The sequence below is a fragment of the Motacilla alba genome, chromosome 4, assembly GCF_015832195.1.
Source record: "Motacilla alba alba isolate MOTALB_02 chromosome 4, Motacilla_alba_V1.0_pri, whole genome shotgun sequence".
NCBI lineage: Eukaryota > Metazoa > Chordata > Aves > Passeriformes > Motacillidae > Motacilla > Motacilla alba.
Genome location: NC_052019.1, coordinates 67,607,624 through 67,629,319, shown reverse-complemented (window position 1 = coordinate 67,629,319; position 21,696 = coordinate 67,607,624). Strand labels below are relative to the sequence as shown.

Genomic DNA, 21,696 nt, shown 5'->3' with positions numbered 1-21,696 from the left:
TCTCACATTCTAGACAGCCTTTTCATAGAAACAGCTACCTCAATCAAGGGTTAATATACCTTCAATTTATGATTCAGTTATAAATATCCTGCTATATAACTGAATTGAAAAGTTTTGTTTTGGAGATGAGTGGCTTTCAGACAAAAAGTTAAAATTTCTGCTTCAAAAATAAAAGACAAAATTTAGTTCTTCAACAAAGAACTGCTCAACTCCTCATCCCTTCTCTAGAGGAACCACTCTTACGATGTTCCTGCTTGAGAAAAAATAATAAACTATGAAACAACCAGAAAGAGATTTCAATGAATTTCTCCTGTAGGAACATTTATAATGAAAACATTACCATCTCTTACAAGTAAGCCTCATTCTTTTGCTTTCTGCTCTCCTGAGGAAGAAACAAAAAATAAGAGCTTGAGGTACCAGCCGGCTCAAAAAAAAAAAAAAAAGGAAGTGTGGAGCTTGTGTGTGGTTCAGGTAGAAAAATTAGTGCTAAAGTGTCAGAGCAGAAATTTTGAGAGAAAATACGACTGGGATTAGAGGGAGACAAGCTGGGGGGGACAAAACTCCATAAAAAAAGAGTGCACAGGATAAAATACCTGTCAGAAGATTTTTAAATAATGAAGGTAAAAGAACAGCAAGACAGGCTCATCTATTCTGCATATAGCTGACTATTTCCAGACATTTCCTGAATTTTTTGGGGTTTTTTTGTTGAACTCTGATAATCAAAGATGACAAATAGTTACAAAGAGAACTTCACACCAGATGATGTGATCTGAGAGGAGCGTTGTTTATCAAGTATCCAGGATGAGAGCTCAACAAAGGACCAGCCTGACCCTGACGTGCTGCTGCTCCAGCTGCTCTGGAGTGGGGAATGCTCTGTACACTGTGAGGCAGGGGAACAGCACGGAAATGACAACAACTAACACTATGCAAAATGTTTCTCCTCTCTTTTTTCCAGGATCCTTTTCCAGATTTGCTAGCTTTAAAATTCCAAACCCTTTGGTTCTAAAAAGGTTCCCTCTTCCAGTCTTGCCTTTTAAAATGATGCAACTTTCTGTACCTGAAGTCAAACAGCTGGGATTCCACTGATTGCTTTGGTGGTTTGGCACAGCAAGTGCAAATCTTAATTATACAGCTTGGCATAATGGTATTTTATAATGGCTCTGCTCAGCTTGGAATGGAAACACTATACGAAGAAGAAACTTGACAAGATCTTCAAAACCCTGTGGATTCAGAAGCTCTGAATGAACTCACTGCTGGTAGATATCTTGGGAAAATATGTGAGCCTGGTAATTTCATGGCAGTCTTGGTGCCCCCATCACAACTTCACAGTACCCAGTACAACAACAGGTCTTCTTTTACAGTAGACATTACTTTTGCATGCCATTACATAAAGGAGAAGTTGGGATCACTCAAGAGTTATGTTTGACAAGTGGTTTTCAGGCTGGTTGCTTACTAAAGGAAGCCCTTCAGGTTTTCATTAAATGATTTAAAAAGTAGAAAAAATCCTGAAACTCTGTGTTGAAATGATCTCCACAGATGCAGACTTGAACTCTTCCTTTACAAGCTAAGACAAACCATATGACAGTAATCCCACGGGTTTAATATTTGCTTCCTTAAGTAAGGCAGGCAAAGACTTTTTTGTGTGCTGATCAAGTCTCCAGTTATACTCTACAGCACTTAAAGGAAAAACCTATTCCTCATTGCTGTGATCTTTACAAACTTTTTAATTGCAGTGCATGTGAAACCTGCACAAACATCTGTGTTAATATAATAACTGCACACTCCTTTAGGCTGAGAAAACTCAGCTATGAGAGAAATAACTTCCTGAACTTACAGATTAACTATCTGGATGAAGGCTTCCTTTGTGGGGAAATAATGTAAAACCAGCATTTTCAAACAAGAATCCTCCTTCTTTTCTACATTTTAAAGACAGAAATCTTAAACCAGAAACTCCTCTCATAACTCCAGGCAATTCAAAGATAAGATGATATAAAAATAACCAGGTCATTTCTAAATAGGTGTCAAGATTGAACTGTTGAAGAGATGGAGTGTTTCTCTTGATGTTTCCATCTAGATCCAAAACAGGAGATTGTAATGGTTGTAAGAAACATACAACAAACAGAAGAAAAGGAGGAACATTACAGAAGTAAAATACATTCCCAATCACGGGAGCACGTTGGATTACAAAGGGTGACATGGAGCACAACATTCAGTTTCAGTGTGAGCTTTAACTGATTGAGAAGCAAAGAATTCAGCACATTTATATTAAAAGCAGAAGTTTTCATATAGTAAAAACCTATGGACAAATATTTTCAGTTTTTTAAAAGGATTCTTTTTTCCCCAAAACCCTTAAATAACTGTTAGTGATTTTTGGCTTTGATTTGTGAGAATGCTACTTCTCACAGCCCCTCTATGCGGGTTGTTGTTGGTACATGGCTCTATACTGCAAACAAAAGCAAAATATCTGGCATCTGGGTACACTTGGTTTTCTTCCTAGAGTACTGAAGTGGAACTGATGCAAGCACCTGACACTGTTCATATAGAATTATGAGAAAAGCAATATTAAACACTGCTGTTTGGATTGCAAAGCGAGGCACTGGGAATTCTTGTTGCTTGTGTCAGCTTAATCCAACCTCCTTGGTTTGTGTGGCCAGAACATCTGCAATCATATCATGTCTAGCTCTTTTTGCTGTAGGACTCTAACCAGGAGTTCCCATCTGACAGACAGCTCTTTGCTGCTTTGTTTTGACATCATTCCGTGCTCAGCACCATTCCTTACTCAATGCACACTCTTCAAAGGGTACCCTTCATACTGAATTATTTTCTTACAGATTTTTGCTGTTAGCACCCAAATCATTCAGAAGCCAGGGTCCATCTTTACACTGTTGCATTCTACAAATGAGTAAATAATGCATGGATTGAGCAGCACTGACACCAGGGCACTCTGTGGCCCTGAGTGTCCAGTTCAAAGCACTTCAAGGCATCTCCAGACCCCGGCAGCACATGCAGCAGTTACTCTGCCAATGTGATCCTGAACATCCCTCTGTGAGTGTTACAGCTGGCAGATGCCAGGTGGAATTCCAGAAAGGGAGTCCTTAGTGACAAGCAATGAATTCCAACCCACAAAACCACCTTTTTTTACAATATACTCCTGTGTTAGAGAACCCTAATATTTCCTAAATGAATCCCTGAAATGGCACTAGTGGGGCAGAAACTCTGAAATTTAATCAAAATGCATCAGCATTGGGCAATGGTGCTTTAATTTCAGAGCTTTGGAACAGCTGACCTTCCAACTTCAGTAGCATTGCTTCGAGGCTGCTTTTTAAAAACCAAAATAAACCCTGGAATACTATCATGGAGCACACTGTAACAGGAGGTTTGAACCACCAGATACTTGTAGGAATGAACGAATAAAAGCCTCCTACCTCACAGGATGTGGGGCTGGAACAGGCTGTGCTCCTGTTGAGCCTGCATAAAGCTCTCAGCGTGAATGTTCACACACAGGGACATTTACACTGAAATACAGTACACTTCAGACACAAAGATTTGTGTCAAACCAGTTCTAAAACAGGCACTGGTACCACGTCTCAAGGTAGAAAGGTCAGAAAATAGGGTCAGCCCCTGATAGCACTGGTAGCCATGTAGTATAAAATCCAGAAGGTGGCAGCAAATATTCTTCCTTACAAGAAATAAACAGTTTATTCCAAGGAAATCAGTTTATTCCAAAGGTGCCTAGGACCAAAAGTTTCAGACATTTACTTTCTGTAGGCATAAATGTACTGTATTTAGAGAACTGCATATGGATAAAAATTAAATGATAATGAAAAGCTGATTTTCTTTCATTTGCACAAGTGCAAAGTGAGCTAACTAAATAATTTATTTCAAGTCAGCAACAGTCTTTTGGTTTTTTAAGCACACAGGCATTTTGCAGTAGTGAAGAACTAATTCTAATAATTCACTTTCCTCTTCTACCAATAATTGACAACGAAAAAGGACTTTATTTTCAAAAGCAACATTTTTCATAAATTTTGTCACAAATCTTTGGTGAGTTGCCACAAAACTTATGTGAGGGGGCTGGCAGTAACTGCTTCCTTATTTTATACACAAGTTATGAAAACAAGCATGTTCTCGCCTCAAATAACACCACATTTAGAAACAATGTGAATTTAGAATAAATTAGATTCCAGTCCTAAAATTCCCTATAAATTTTCAGAATCAAGCCCTGACAAGACAGCTTTGAGGAAGACAGGATTAGGCCTGAACTATGTGATTCTAATCTATTCCTGGTCTCAGAACAGCCACTGACAAGGTTTTAGTTGTTAGACAGGTGAGATTCCCTCCCTCCCCAGCCATTAGCCAAATTTCTTCATTCCCATTTTAGTGTACTGTAAAATATTTCAAGAGTTTCAAATAAAAAATATTTTCCCATTTTATTTCAAAACTTTTGGTAGCTGTATTGTAAAATAGCTGTAGCATTGACTGCAAAGCTGGCAGCATTTCAGAGAGAAATTATTTTTTCATTACATAAAATTTAAATAATAAATGGTTAGGGACAGAAAAAAAAAAACCCAAACTGTAATAATATTAACAATATGTCTCCCTTCCATACTCAGCTCAGTTAAAAAAGCTGAACTGCTTCTTTCATGTTAAAAAAAATTGAAAGAATTGAAAGGCATAAAAATTCAGCATTATTTATTTTGTCCTAGCATTTTCTCGGTGGTTTGGTCTCTAACTGGAGTGGCCATTACAAGCCCATAGAAGGCCAAAGAAGAAATGCATCACTCTGGGCTTTTTATAAAGACAGAGTCATTTTTTGAGATAAAACAACTGTTTTATCTGCTTCCTCCTCCTTTGTCTCCTTTCTGTGTAAACAGCATCCAGGCACTATTGTTAACTCAGATTTTAATGTGCTTTGATATGGGATTAAGAACCAGGACCATAATGAAAAGACAAAAATAAAATTGCTTTAATGACTTAGACACGAAGGTCCGGTTTTTTCAAGTGACTTCATTAGGGAGGAGTTTGTGTGGAGAGAGTTTCACTGGACTATGCAGAGCCCAACTCACTTTTGTCTCTTTGACTGGTAAAAAGGCAGTTGTGGCACACACACACACACACACACACAGCTGCTGGGAAATCATTTAACTAAGTAGTATTACACATTCTTATATAGTCTGGAAAAGGAAAAAGGCCTTTCTGACTCTTGCCGTTAAAATTTGCACTGTTTTATGAACCTAAGTATTGTTCTTTTTGTCTTGCAGCTTTTCATAATTAACAAGAAAATTGAAATAGCTGTAAGTTCCAAATAACGCATTTTTCCTGACTATTGGTTGAGATATTGTTGAATCAAAGGCAGACAGTCACACTTATTCATCTTACATTGACTAGATCTGTATATGCATACACCTCAGTACTGCTTTGACATTCACTTGCTTATATGCAAAAAGAGTTACTTTTGGAAGTAATATGATATACATTTTAGTTTATATTAACACACCTTATAAATATCAGAGATTCTTGCAGTGTCACGAATGTTTGCTTCGGTGAGCAGTTTATAACTAGTTTTTTGTCAAAATCAGTGTTAATCTAAAACTAACCTAAGCAGTTTAATCTGTTTGCACAGACACCCAAGGCACTCAGCAGCTGACAGGATTCTTTGATTGCAAAGGACAGCTCTAAATGGCCCTTCCTCTTCTTTACATTTAGGAATCACTTTCCCTTCAATAACTATTGTAGAAAAGGTTTTTTCCTCTGAAAACATCCAGGAACTAGAAAAGAATAAATTAATCAATGTAGGGAGTTCTAGTTTGTCTCGCTGCACAATAATTCAATATTCTAATAACTGTTTTACCAAAATATTATAGGAATATAAAATGTGATAAAGTAATAATTCTGGTAGCATTTCACTTTTCTCTCCTTCCTTGATTTCTGAGGTTAAGAATGGAAAATCTCTACCCCTCTTTTTATGATTTTCTTATAGCTTAAGGGAGAAAGAGGAGAGAGTAATTATTCTCTAGTTACACTTCATGTTTTCCATTGTGTCTGGGGTTTGTGCATTGTTTCTGGTACATGCTTGTCAACAGAGGTAGCTCCAAGATTTAAATATAAAGGGGAAATATTAGAAAGTATTAGCATGTCTGGCTGCTGCTGTCCAGCAGACAAATGATGAATTCTAGTGATTGGAAGTTGCCTTAATTCCAGAATTTGTTAGCTTGAAGGGGCTGAATATCGAAGTAGTGTGTTAGTTAGTGGGGATCTTTTTCCTCAAATTCCTTCAGGCCCTTATGGAATTGGCAAGGTTCCTCTCTTCCCATGTACTTCAGCCTTCTTCCAGGTAAAATATCTGGAATGCTATTTAACCTCACAGGTTTTGTCCTCTCACAATCCAAGAAGATAAATATTAGTTAAACCCCCACACTGTTCAGTCCTTACTTCAAGGAAGCAGAGACTATCCTTACTTTACCAAAGCTAGAGGAAACAGATGTACATTTTCATATTTTGGAATTTCAGAGTTAACACCCAGCCTAAAGTCTTTAGTCTAAATAAAAGTCTCTAGAGCTTTTTTCCTAAAGACAAGCTATCAAGTGGGAAATGGAAGCCCAGACCAGGACTTCTACATAAATAATACAATATAATGATTCATTTTGATAAAAAGTAGTGAAACACACTTAATAACTCACCATTCTCTGATTAAACTCTGTCAAAGAAAATTAGTTCCTGCTTTATAACTTATGGTTACACCAACAAGATACTTCCATAACTTGATGAACTCTGGAGTTTTTCTCTGAACAGGACAGACTAAACAATATCTTCATCTAAAGGTCTTGAAAAGCCAGATATTTTATCCAACACTTGCCTAAACAGCATCATTTCCTTCTTATCTCTGAAACCCTACAAAGCACACACAGGCCTTGGAACTGGACTTTCCATTGAAAAAGGGGAACTTTTCTGTTCTAGAACCCTACTGAGAGGAGCTGACACAAGTAGACTAATGAAATGGGCCTGTTTGATCAACTTCTTCATCCCTCTCTACAACCTCATCTTCTCAATTGCTTTATATTTTTAATTGCCACCTAATTTCTTGTGGTTTGGGTTATCTGATTAATTTCTAACATGGGGGGTGTGGGTGAGATTAATAATGTTGAGGAGTTTTCACTCTGGATATGCAAACTGGAAATAGCTGATCATAGCTAAAAGGTGACAGGACAGTCCTGTCATAAAGCATCAGTTGTGAAACTTGTCAAAACTCTCATGACATAACCTCTAAGTGTCACTACACTTTTTAAAAGAGATTCAGCCTAAGTATAACCCAACTGACTGAAAATCATGAAATCTGAAGTCTCTCCCTCAGTTTCCATCTCTCATACAGAAGGCTGATATTACAACATGATTTAAAACCTGAAGCAGTGGTCGTTCAAGTTTTTAAGTGCAGTAAAGTCCTGTGGCAGAAAAAATTAAAATGTGACATTTCTATGTGAATCTTTGCTAGATCAGCTATACCTTGAATGACCACACACCTGACTGGCTGTTCTCTAGTTCATGCTCACAGCATTTTAAGTTTGGGAAGCTCATTAGGAAAAGTAACACAGGGCAATATTGTTCAGAGTATATTCTAGCAAAGTCTCTGGCAAAAAGAGCCAGGAATTTCACAGCAGATTTCAGAATTGAAGTAATTTAAGCCTGAGGACATGAATCAATGAGTGTGAATCTGTGAGTTTAGGAACCACATTTGTAGAAACTGTAAGAACAAGGTAATTTGTGTGACACAGAGAGCAGGTCTGGCTTGGGGACAAGCTGTACCTGCTTCGTGTGCTGCCAAATGGCTGCTGCAGCAGAACCTTCTCACGAACACAGTTTCTGTTTCAAAGTGCTGCATTACTAAGAAGATTAGGATTTGTCAAAAATGAATGGATTGCTCCTATAAGTGGGTCGGAATGTACTGAAATTCCGAGGGCATTGCCTTTTAAAGAAGCCAAAAGTAGCGTCATGTAAGGGTATTAAGTGAATGATTGCATTAACGCCTTTAATTGCTTGTGTTCACTTCTGTGCCCCAAAAAGTGAAAACTAGGATAAGTCTAATAATTTTCGAGTAAGAAAAGCCTTTCTTAGAAGGAGATTGCCAAAGATATGTTGTCGGACAGACGTCCTAGTCAGAGCCTGTTATCAAATAAATTAGGCTGTGCCTAATGTTAGAAAGAATCTTGTAAATACACACAGAACTGTCACAACATGACTCCCTTCTGCATTAAGAATGGTCTTTTCAGAGCAAGGCACACCAGTTAAGTAGTGGAAAAGTTGCACAGTTGCTAATGCCACTGTACTTTTTTAGTAAAAGCCCGTCCTTTGTCTGCTTACTTTCCTCAAAAATTCAATTTGCTGTGTCTTTGTTCCTGTTTCTTTCTCTGCCTCCTGTCTTTCCAGTCAATTAAAGTTCTAAAAGATACCCATAGACATAGAAATGGACTGCCTGGATGTCACGTGCCTTCAGTGCCTTTTGTTCCAGCTTGGAAATGAAGAGAAGGGGCTTCCTTTCTTTCTGCTTAATAACTGTATTTGGTATTTTGTTTTCCTAGGGAAGGAGCAGTGGCCGCTCATTATCGCTTCCTGGGAGACCTTCTTCATTCATCCCTCGAGCCATGTCTCCTACTTCTCCTCTTGTATTTCAGCCTGCCCCTGACTACTTCAGCAAGCCAGACACAGCAGCTGACAAGCCTGGCAAGAGACTGACTCCATGGGAAGCAGCAGCCAGATCTCCCCTTGGCCTAGTGGATGAAGCTTTTGGCCCCCAAAGCATGCAGGAATCCATTGCTGCTAACGTGCTGTCGGCTGCTCGCAGGAAAACGCTTCCTGAGCCACCAGATGAATGGAAACTTAAAGTTTCTTATGAGCCCCCAGCCCCAAGTGGTAGCATAGCCTTACTGGGAGGGAAGCAGTCAGGAGTTCTATCACCCCAAAAAAGCTCCCTGTCTGCCCCAAGTGCCCCCACCCAGGCTTGCCCTAAGCTGCAGTATCCTTACTGCTCTCAGCGCTCCACAACGGATCCTGATATAATGTCCATGGATTCCAGGTCTGACTACTGCTTGTCAACGGCAGATTCAAACTACAATCCACAGCCAAGGGGATGGCGGCGTCCAACATGAGCAGCTGAAGGGCCTGGGGCATTTTCCCTTCCTCCAACTCAGCAAGCCCTAAGATTTGAGTTGGAGAAGGAAAGTTTTTTTGCTGGCCTGGTGATCTCTGAAGTAAAAAAATGAGGAGACAAAATTGAATGGAGCACAGTTTTCACATGACTGCAGCGCTAGCAGCCTCTAGAATAGACTCAGTTTTACACCTAAGATTGTTCTGTTTGTCAAAAGGCAAAAATATGCATTTCTTGGGGTGAGGGGGGAGATGAAAGTGGGGCAATCCATGTACTCGATGCAAAAATCTAGCAAGGATGTGGAAAGTGACAGCAAAAATGCTTGCAGTTAAGTTAATGTGAAAAAAAAAGTAAAATAAGGGCATTTTAAAACCAGGAAGTATTTTACAGGATCTTGCAGGTTTTCTGAGTATGTTTGACATGAGTTCTAAGTTACTAAATATGGTTAGATTTGCAAAAGTTCTAATGGGAATGGAAGACTTTGAAGCACTGGCTTATTTGCCATATGTTTTTTACTGCATTTCTATAATGAGCTAAGAAAGTAAATCCATGAATACTTTTGCTGTGGCAACAGTTAAAACACATCTGCGGCAATGGTACCTGAATCACCACAATATGTAGATACAGGAAATCATACACAGTCACTCATTTCAGACAGATTTCAAGACAGTTCCAATGAAGTTTTACATCTTGTAGTTAATGTAAAAACACCAGGAAGAGAGGCATTGTAAATAGAGATCAATACCATGATACTTGAACGACAAAAGAGATGAGGAGTGTATTTAAACTGGATTGCAAGCTATTTTTGTAATAAACTGTCAAACAAGTCAGAGGCTGAACAGCCTTTATTTCTCTGTGAAATGCACTATTTGCTGAGCATTTACTGCTCCAGTGCCTGGTAATCCAACTGGCTGGGCAGACATTTGTGTTTCTAAGGTAGCTCAATGTTTAGAAAGCTTTTGAGTTGTATCCTCAGTTGGGAAGACACAGCTAAGTTGTTTAGCAAGCAAAGTTCCTGCTCTACGTAGAAGTTGGCATGTGACAGAGGGTTCCTGACACGTGGTGCAGGGTGTGAGTCGAGGAGCAAATATTTGGGTGGTTGGTTATACCTAAGTGATGTTGATGGATTTGAAGGGATGCTGAATAATTTTTGCTGGTGAGACATACCTTGCATTTGCAGCTTATTTAAACAATAGAAATATGTGGCTAAAAATGTATGTATTCCAAGCTTCCTGGGTAGTTTAGATGTTGTTAAAGCATTAAATGAACACCCCGAGTTTTACGAAGTGCTGTCAATCCTCCTTATTCTGTGGGGAACTCTTGAAGGATCTGTCAAACGCAGTCAGCTGAAATTACTGCAGCAGCACTATTAACTCTCCTTAGTTTCAGTAAGGCTGTCACTGTGAGTGAAGGGATTAAATTAGAAAAAACTAAAACATATATGCAGCAAGAAAAAATACAGTACAAAATATTCCCATCTGCAAAGAATTTTCACTTATAGCAATTTTAAAATGGAATTGGTATGAAGGAGAAAGGAAAATTAAATCCAAGTTCAGTTGAGGGGGAACTTCCCCTAAAAGCAAATAATTACAGGAAAAAATATAGCCATAATGAGTTTGAGTTGGCAGAAATGCTGTAGCCAAACAGAAGTCTCCCTAAAATTCAACGGATCCTTCTGACAAGTCAGGAAATAAAGATGTGAGAGTGGTAAATCTTTAGAATAGGATCATATTGCTATAGCACTTTACAGATTTATTTCACAATATGAATTTACAAAAATAAAAACCAACGTGATTTAGAAAAATAACATGAACAAGGCTGCCATGATATGCCTGAAAATGAGCTTTGCACCTCAGAGTTATACATGCACATAATCAGAGTGCCACACAGGCAAAAATAGATGTCTCTCTGCAGAGTCGCTTTATGTCCCCTTTTATCATAATTGGGAGTATTCCACTGGTGGGACTATGGAAGACCCCTTAGCCTTGAGGACTTATCCTCACATCTAACTCTACTGCCCTGGAAGTACATGCCAAATCCTCACTTAATTTCAGTTATATTATAAATCAAATTGAAATTCAGTGAAATGTATAGTTCAAGGTTATCAAGGCCTTAACTATTCAGTAAATACCAATGCATACGCATTTCACAGCAGGCCTACATTCTGAAAAGTGCATGCCTCTTACATATTTTGCTGACCTGTGGTCCATATTAACATAGCAAAACAAGTTCCTGTTTCCAGGTCAAGTTCAGGTTTCCGTTTTTAACTTTTTCCTTTACATCATTAAAAAGAAAACCAGATTAATGAGTTTGCATTAAGGCATATTTTTACCCAACACAGTTATTTTATTTCTAAGACCTCTAATTGGACACCTAACTTTTACATTCCCATTGAATGTAGTGGTGTGAATTCTGAGGTCATGCATCTACCAGAAGCAAATGTGTACTCGATTTTAAGGTACATGAATTAAAAATTGCCAAAAGTGGTTTTACATTTTGATATTTCAAAAAAAAAGTTATGATACAAAGTGATCTTGGAAAGGCTTTGATGCTGTGATCACATGGCATTACAGGAAAACATTCTCTAGGATAAAGCCCTAATTCCCCATTCCAAATAGGAAACAAACATGGAAGTGAAGAGTTTCAGACAGGATGACTGACTTGCTGTCAACTTCCCTAGAACAAAAAATGTGCAGCCTTATAATTTCATTTATTCACAAGTAGGAGTTAATCTCTGAGTACTGTGAACGAGAATCCCTGATGCTGAGTTTCATGTGGCTTTGTATCATATCATAGATTAATTTGGGTGTTTAACATTACCTACTCCAGATTTCTTTTTTTCCTCCTGCTGAGGATTTCCTAGCTCTCTTTCCCATGTGGATTCTCCCATATCTAATATGGAATGACTTCCCAGGGCAGTTTCCCTCAATAGCAACACTGGTAAGTGGATCTGGCCTCCCGGACGCCGTCTATTTTTACGAAGTCTGTGGGCAATGGATTGTCTCTGAGATCTATTCCTCTGCTGCAGAGAAATGGAACTAATAAACATTTTTGAAGTTATTAATGGGAGGGCAGACATGAGGACAGGCATGCAGACAGATCACGTTGCCTTGTTTGGAAGGAAATCAGGCTAAATCCAGATTGAGATCATGTAGTGATTTCGAAGAAAGCAGCAGGCCCGGACCAGTAAATGAAATACTAATGCATCAGAGCTTTAGAAGGACCCCACAATATTTTCCACTTTCTGTCCTTCACCCCTTTCCTCCACTAGCAAAGCATCTTTCTATCAAATAGTTGTGACTGTTGTGTGCGAGTTCTGAATATATTAATGCAAGTATTTAATACATTTGCTTTTGAATGCACAGATCTGCTCAGTAAATGTGAGGGAAAACTTCTCTTGATATTTTAAATCGTTGGCTTTGTGCTCACCCTCAGAGGTGTCTCTGTTAACATGCAGAGCATTTGAATACACAGTATAACTGAAAATTTAGTTTCTTTAGTTATGTTAGATGATGATGTTCACAACTCTTGTTCATAGTTTGTTTTCATTTTGGTGTGCTTTAACACAACCAAATATCTATTCACACTGCATTTCTGCCTAGCAGCAAGAGACTGTGTTATCTTTATAAAAAATTTTTCACTTCTAAAGACTTTTGCTCATTGCAAAGGACACTTTGACAGTGCATGCCAGCGATGTAAATTGTATCACATAATAAAGTGATTTGACCAATCAGATGAGAAACACAATTTTGTTTTCCCTAAATTCTTGTCTGTTTGTTTAAATAATCTGAACCCAAGTAAAGCCTAATCTCTTTTTTTCTGCACCATTTTTAGACTCACTGACTTTGCCTGTCAGTGACCTCGTGCTGGTATGAGCTTCTAGAAGCTTAAATCAGCATCAGGTCAAAAGGCAACTTATCAAATTTAGTGGAATTTCATTTCCATACTGACTAAGCAGGGGAAGGAAACACAGAGAAGTACAATCTAGCCAGGTTAAATAATACAAACAGAACAGTTTTTATTGTTTGAACATTTTCATCCCAACCACAAAAATCTGCAACTAAAATCTACTTACTGTACTTACTTGTCTATTTTACTTGCACCTAACCCTCTGTTTAGTTCCTTGTTCATTGCTGTATTCTCATTGTTTGTTCTCAATTGAAACACACTGCTCGAACGTGAAATAAATGTTGTGAATAAATCGTGAACCCAGTCTGTACACTATGCAGGCTATTTGGATAAATAGCTCTTCAGGAAATAAGGCCAACATACACAATCTTACTGTGGAAAGTCAGATCAGATTTTCACTATAGACATGAAATGAATCCCAAAGCAGTTTTTGCATTTGTACAGCAAGCAGGATTTTGTCCCCAGTACAAGAAAAATGATTAATGCATGTAAAACTCGGGGAACTGAAAAAGCTCCACAGTAGCATTTTAAGAGCTTTGCTCTACAAAGGATTTACAAGGTTATAAGAGACCCAGTACTATTCCTTTCCATGGCTACATTTCCATTCTTCTTTGGTAAATTCTTAAATACATCATAAAGAAAGGAAGCATAAGCCAGATTCACAGTTTAACATAACTCCCTTGACTTCTGTAATTGGCAACAGATTAAAAATCTCCCTGCCAGGGGAACAGTCATAGGTTTTGTAGGATGTTTCACTCTGCAGAGAATGTACCCTGGGTTTCTTGGAATGCCCTTGATTTTCTGGTGCATTCATCAATGCTTAAGAGCATTTAAAATGACTCCAGTGTGGCAGACTGCTCCCTTACTGAATGTGAGGCTGGTGGAATGAGGAATTTAAAGTCCAGAGAGGCAGACATTTCCAGGCCAGTGTCTGGTTTTCCTCAAACTTAACATTTGTGCTTTGAAATTGTTTCCTGGATATATTATTGGACCTTAAAAAGAAGCCTCGTGTCACTGCTGAGTCAGAAACAGCGCTCAAGATGCTGGAAAATGTCTGGTGTTTGTTCACACATTTTCAGTCCTAAAAAAGGACTCAAGTATTTCACACTCAAAACAAAATGACCTCGGGAGAGTTTGTGTGCATGCACATGAAGTTGTGGGGTTTTTTATGGAGAAAGAAAGGTAATGGTCAATTAACAGATGTTAATGGTGAACTAGGAGAACATACTGTGCTGCACTACAGTTCAAACAACTGGAAGGTTACAATACACTGACACACATATTAAAAAAAAAGGTGTTGATAAATATCCAGATCTAATTTTATCTTTTAAGTAAATCAAAACCCAACGGTAATTTTGTCTAAATACTGAAGAGGCTCGTGACTAATTTTTTCCCTATAAATAAGCAAACCAAAGGAAAGAGATGCTAATTGCTGGACAAATGTTGTATATTGTAAATAATTTAAACCAGGCTGTAGACAAGCAGAATTTGCCCAAGGCAAAAATGGAAAATAAGAAGCTTTACAGAATTCTAAATCAGCATAATAAATGTATTGGTATAGTTTCCTGGCATGAACAATCTCACAGAACTGTGGCAGCTATAAAACAATTGCCACTCTTCATATTATTAACAATTCTGAAGTAATTTTCATTTAATTAGTCACTTCCTAATATCAATGGATGCACTTGGGTTTAGCCTCAGAAAGTCAGTAGTTTTTGAAAAATAAGAATCAATATAAAGTTAGCATATTCTTACCTCTGGTATTTCCAATGTTTTGGGGTTTTTTTCTAACAGAGAAGCTTATAAGCATAAACAGAGCAGTTTTGATCAGGGGCACATCACCTACTCTGATTTTTAGGTCTCTTCAAGACAGTTTATATTTAAATGCAAATACTTTGCCTATAAAATGGTTTGTATACAAACACAGGACTTGAAGCTCCCTAGTGAATTACTTGTATGCAAAACGGAATATTTTAAAGAAGATGCTCAATATTGGTAACTTTTATAGTTTCCATGAAATTTCCCACCACAGATCCACATAATTTCATCATTTTGTGAAAGTTCAAGATTATTTTCTCCACTTTTCTGTGGCGTTCACCATTCTTTACTTCCTTTGGCAGTTTAAAACCCCAAGAGATTTTCCATGTGGCAATAAAATAAAAAGATTAGTGTATAAACTAATAAATCTTCCTACTGAATCAGTATGCCCTGAGAAAACCTGCATTTCAAAGAAACATCAAGAACAAAACAGGGCAACAAAATTCCTTGGACCACGTGGAGCAAAATCCTGTCACCAGCTAAGTCAACAGGAGCTTGACTAATTTACCACTTACGCCAGCAGGGCAAGGACTTCACCTCACACAGAAATGTGCAGCACCACAAAACACAGCAAATTTACAAGCGCTGAACTGGTGCCAGCAGTTCTGTAGATTTTTGGAGCCTGTAGAATTAAAAAATGTGATTGACAAAACACTATGGCATAAATCAGATTTTTAAATGTTATCTTATGTTAGGAACTTGCTCTCTCATGTGCAGAATTATAAAGAGTTATCTCAGCTGGGACTCTGCTGAGGCTCAAGTTGCTGTCTTGGCCTCCTGTATAACAAGTGTGGAGGGGCATTCTTAAAAAGTAATTAACTCCATCCTCAAATAAATGCCTAAAATAGGTGGACTGGACCCCAGGACCCCAGGCATAGCTTTACATCACTCCAAACTCACCTAAGCTTGCAGAGGTGTGTTTGGATAATTCTGTACTTGAGAAATGGATCATCATCAGACCAGAAAAACCACCCAAGGACAGTGAAGAGATGATTGCTGTTATTTTGGGAGCCATAAAGTTACACAAGTTTAGGCAGATGCTTTTTCAAATCAACTTGAAGGTTTCTCAGAGGAACAGATCACCACTCATCTCTTCCTACACTTTAATAAGCTGCTGTTTACCCTGCAGAATTAGATACAGATCACTGCATTTTGGATGTTTATTACTGGAGTTAGATGTGACTTCTCTGCATGCCACCTCAAATGAACAGCAGTATGAATACAGGTTTGGAGAGCAGCAATCCAAACAGATAACATTCAGACAGTAGCAACAGTAGCTTTATTTTTCCTTGTGACCTTTATAATACTTTCTACTGCTCTGAATGCTGTGCCATAAACTGCGTACTGGAGGGCAGAGAACACAAAAGTAGTTAGGACTAAGTTCACAACCACAATGAGGATTATGGGCACTTCCAAGAAACATTGTAATTTTTTTCCCTCTCAGACAATAATTTGATTGTTTGTACCTTTCATATTTTCACTTCCTTGCTTTAAATTCTTGCTATTATTCACCATCTCCCTTTCAGATACTACACTGTGTACAAAATGCATTACACTTTTTGACAAAGGATATAAACCTACTGAAAAACCATAGCTAAACTAAATACAGGAAATACATTATATTGAACACTCACCTACATATACACAGAAAGCTAACAGGCCACAGATGTGAGGTAGGCAGAGAGCAGGAGGGAAAAAAATAAAATAATGTTTTATCAGTAAAGCAGAAAGATTCTATTATATCAGACTGCAGGACATGGTAGGTTTTCAAATTTCTATTTCCCTTTGCATTTTAGGGACTGGTGCAGTCCTTGGAACCAGGATGGTCAGATTGTCACTAAACACTTCAAGCTTACTTATACAATATTATCAGGATTATTGCTCTAAAGTTTTGCAATCCCAAAAGAAGACAAGCAGTTGGACTAAGCCTAGTGCTGTCCAACAGAGGGCAATGGTACACAATCCATATAATAATCCATACTATTTGCTCTTCCTGACAAAGCCTCTGTTTCAACAGAGAAGCTGTAACAGTTAGAGATCTGTGGAGACACCAGACACCAAGCTGTGTCATTATCAGCACGTCCACTGGAACTCAAATGCCATAAAACTTTAAAGTTTGAGCTAAATCAGATGATAGAGGAGGCATTGCTTAATGAGTCCCACATAGATTGTAGTTAATTACTCCTGACCTCAGCAGCACGGGGTGGACAGATGTCATTATCTCGTTTTACCAATGGAAGAGAACATGGAATGGAAAGAACACGTGCACTGCCCAAGGCTGTTGGGACAATGGCAACGCTGCACTTGGATGGGGACATTCCTGGCTCTTACCTTCACCTATAATCCATTGGCTATTTATAGCAGTCATGCATACTTCACAGCCAGCACAATTACATTCTTACAGCTCAGAAAAGGAAGAGGAAGGAAGCTCCAGGTCCTTTGAAGAAACAATCTAGTAATTCAAGAGACAGATCAAGTTATGGCCAGACTGCCAGACAAAATTCATCAAATCCCATGACAGAGAATGTAAGGCTTTGGAGTTGTTTACTCATAGTAACCACAGCTGAGTGAACAGAGATTAACCTCAAAGGGCAGTAGAAGGATTAGTTTAAAATATCAGAATTAAAGGGGAGTCCGCATTTGCTTGCCATAACGGAAGCCCCTGTCTTCTCCCATGTCACCACACCAGTCTCACCTGAAGCCTGTAACAAAGCAAACAAAAGCCATCCAAAGGAACCAAATCTTAAGTTTCTGTTAAATCATGAGCCTCCCCATGAGCCATTGCCAAATCATCACTGGCAGTGTCTTCAGTCTGATGTCTGTTACTAAGAAGCACATATTGTTTCTGTATCTGTCCCAACAGTAATGTAAAACATACACTCAGCTGCTACCAAGGGGATCAACCCCGCCACTAAAGGGAAAAGAATGGCACACCCATACTCAAAGGCACCAAATGCAGGCATGTTTATATCAGGAGTCCCTTCCATTAACCTGGGAAAAATGTGACACACATGAAAAATTATGAAAGATGGTGCAAGAGTTTCTCTAGTGCCTCCTTGAAAACTGCATAAATAAGAAACTGTGATTAATTTTAAAATGAGTGAGCAAAACTTGACCAACTTGCCACTTCTTTCCCAACAATGTGAAGTTAACAATTAACTTCTCCTTCTTAGCAAGTGGCATAACAATAAATGTAGATAAAATCAGTTTGCAGACAAAGTATTTTGGTGGACAAAAAGCTTAAAAGAAAAAAAAAAAATCTGTGCTAATGGATTAGCAATACTAATTCCTGGAAACAGAAACCTCCTGGAAAAGAGAGACAGAAAGCCCATAAACAGAAAGCAACACAAGCACTGCTAAAGAATCTTCCTTGAATGCACAGTGGCAAGGAACAGCCTAAAGGTAATGAACAAATGCATAGTCAGTTCATGTGATTACGTGACCACCAGCTCCAGCGATTTCCATGCAAGACACTGAGGCACAGTCTCTGGGGAAAGAGAAGGAAGTTGGCATAATTAAAATGCATTATGTGCGCAGTCAAAAGTCACACAGACTTTGTTTACAGCTTCCTTGCCACACAGGCCCAAGTCACCATCCACTTGAATGACAGCGCTAAATAGCTGTTTAATTTAACTTCTAACAGTAAATACAATTTAGGGAGAAAAGCAAAAACATTGGATCTGTCATCCCTAATCACCCATCCATGTCTCTTCTTTCCTATTGCACCAGAGCATGGCTATTTGTTCTAAATCAAATGTCACAGCATAAAGATAAATACTTCCCTAGGAAAAAACCTTCAGCCTTGGTATTTAAGTGTGTACATAATATATTATACGTATCTTTTATTCCTAGTGCATTAACACTGAAGAATAACTCCTGTCAGAGCTTGGATGAAAGGGAATACACATTTCTGGGAAGTTTTATTCTTCAAAAAGCCTTAATTCCTGCACCAATGACTTTTACTGTTGTAGTTTGTTTTTTTGAGGGGGATGGAACTATAAACACAACTCCAGACCTTTGCCAACAATAGTTTCTTGTTCCTTTTAGTTCCGTTCACTGTTCTAAGTGAAAGAGGAATTTGGAAAAGCAATTAAGCTGCAAATGTTGGCAACTTCCGTTTGATTTGACAGATAAGCTTTATCTGAATTAAGGAGTATAAAAGTATTGGGGCAGCAAGTGTTACTCCACTGGGCACAATGCCCACACTTAGGGCAGCTCAAGTAATGGAGAAATTCCTCAGGAGAGTAAAACATATGTGTACAATCCCACAATCCCCCCATACAGTGCGAGGAGTTTTAATTCCACATCTGTAGAATATCAAGAATAAGAATGGAAAATATCTATGGCATGGCTGGACTCTTGTAAAGTGGAAAATATGAGATGGTAGGAGTTTTGTTTTCTGCTAATTATCTAGCAAGCCCATTAGTCATGGAATGCCTCTAAACAAAGTGAACAAAGAAACGGGAGCAACAACATTAAGAGAAAATACAGCACACTTCAGGAGTGAAATATTCCTTCTCCCATTTAAAAATAATTCTTCTTGCAAAGATGGAAGTATGGATCAAAACTTGGCCTTTGATTCTTCATATTTAAGAGCTATGTGTGTTCACAATTTTTTTTTTTTTTGGAAAAATCAAAGGGCCAGGCTGATGATGGTGTAACCCAGCAAGTATTACTTCCAACACCATTGCTCACATTTGGTAAAGAATAGTGTCCAGCCTATTGTACATTGATTGTATATTCCAAATATCCTGTAAAATACATCCTTTCTGTGGCAACCTGCTCACTGATCTTTTCTGCATGACTCCAATAACAGCTAAAGGGAAAACAAAAAAGGGAAAGATGCCAAGAATTAATCACAAACTCAGATATTATCCCTAAGACACATGCACACTAGTACAGTAGATGTGCTCCACACAATGAAAACTACTGCAATATTTTGCACTTAAAAGGGTCAATTTGATAGGTATATTTGGGGGTATAATGCAATTGTGACATGTGACAGTTTTAAAATTTATATTTGCCTAAGTTAATGATCCTGTATTCAGTTTCACAGACTAGCAGAGCCTTTTAAATGGGTTTGAAAACAGTGCTCAAATTTTTGAAAAGTAAGGTCATGACATGTCTTGATGACACAGCAACAAAGAAATACTATTTCTAATTCACCACTTTTGTGCTAATTTATAAAAAGAACATCTGCTGAACTACAGGCTTTCTACATTTCAGCCATGAAGTATTCTAATTAACTTCAAAGTTAATGGGATCACTAGAAAATACCCAAACACTGGAAATACCACAAAGCAGAACAGCAACATCCCTACCATTTAGGGAAAATTCATTAAAGATTGTTGCTAATAATTTGCACTGCTGGGCGCAGAAATTAGTTCCCTACATGTGAGACGGGGAAAAAAATCAAAATTCCAAAATCAAATTGATAGTTTGTGTTGTTTCAGTGGCGACAATGGTGTTGAATTTTTCTACAAGTTGGATTTTTTCCATAAGGAGACCACTTTGGTGGTGGGCACATTTTTCCTCAGCAAAATTAACAGTAACAAGAGAAAAACTCCAAAACCTTCTTTGATATGAAAGCACCAAACAGAAAACAAGTTCAGCCAGACTATAATCTTAGAAGTGAGGCCTACATCTCATTTCTGATTATTGGGAAAAAACCACAACTGCAATACATCTTCTCTGCTAATACTGAGTCTGCCTGTGAAAAACACCCAGAGAAGAACCTTCACAAATGCCAGAGGCAGACTTAGAGCTTTAGGACTATCCCCTTACTAATAAATTATCATTCTGTGACTTTATTAAACAAATAATATCTGAAAGCTTCTAAAACACATTCAGGTCACCTCACAAGCCTGGTTGTTAACTGACTCCAATGCCTATAAGGTCAGCAAATATTGCATGGTTGCAAGGAGAACATCCCTTGCTTTGGTCACATGATTGTCAGCTGAAGATGACCAGAGTTTATTTGGATGACTTCTTTATTTCTGCTACCTTCACTATGTATGGACTTCATTTCTCAGCCAAAATTGAACAGGTCAGAAGAAAAGCTTAATTTCTAAGTACTCAATTGTCTGAATGAAACTGATTCATTTTGCACTTAAATTTCTCTTTTTTGTATTGTGTATTCATTTTCCAAAATACAGCATTGTACTCTTCCAGTAGACCAAAGCAATTTTCTCTCTCTTCAGCGGCCAAATAAGGAACTAATTTCCCTTGTACAACTAATACAGAATTAACATCCTACATATACTGTAAAAGAAAACTCAGTCTGTCCTAAGGGTGAATTTTCCTCACACCACTGAAGAAAACTGACATCCCAAAAGAGGATCTGTTCCCTGAGAATCATCTACATCTACAGCCTTTAACTTACTCTCTAAGGCTTCACATGTCCTGAATAGAGAGAAACAGACAGTTACTGAAAAATGTTGATCCAGGTTTGTGGTTTGGTAACCAGCAATCTCTGCCTCAAAAGTCCTTTCGCCCAGTATCACATTGTGATGCCTAAAATTAGCCTAGCCTCTATATTTACACTGTTGGATAAGGTAAGTCCCTAAATTCATGTTCAAAGCATGTAAATAAAAATGACTTTGCAGTAGCCTTGAGATCCGAAAACAGTAAATGCCTAAATGTCCATCATGTCTTAAAATCAGTCCCCTGCTCTGCAGCCCAAAAATGGTGCTGCATATGCAGTTTTGGACACTTAGATTTAAATGCTTTCTAAAAACAGTCTCAATAAAGCTGGTGACAATCTAAATCAGGAATTTAGAGGCCTGCTGCTTTCTCCCAGTAGTATAGGTGCTTTCTAGCTTTGCCAGCCC

At 38.2% G+C, this 21,696-nt stretch overlaps 1 protein-coding gene across 2 annotated transcripts in view; it reads left to right on the top strand.

Moving 5' to 3' along the window:
* The window catches only part of SYNPO2 (synaptopodin 2), a 78,872-nt gene extending 65,495 nt beyond the window's left edge, over nucleotides 1-13,377 (top strand). The window contains exon 5 of one of the 2 annotated variants that reach the window (XM_038135424.1): nucleotides 8,574-13,377. In XM_038135424.1, coding sequence (XP_037991352.1) covers nucleotides 8,574-9,140 — 567 coding nt within the window. In that variant the 3' untranslated portion in view covers nucleotides 9,141-13,377. Of the gene's footprint in view, nucleotides 1-955; nucleotides 8,526-8,573 lie in introns of those variants that run through there. The other variant, XM_038135425.1, reaches the window with a different exon arrangement.
* Nucleotides 13,378-21,696: the final 8,319 nt, after the last annotated feature.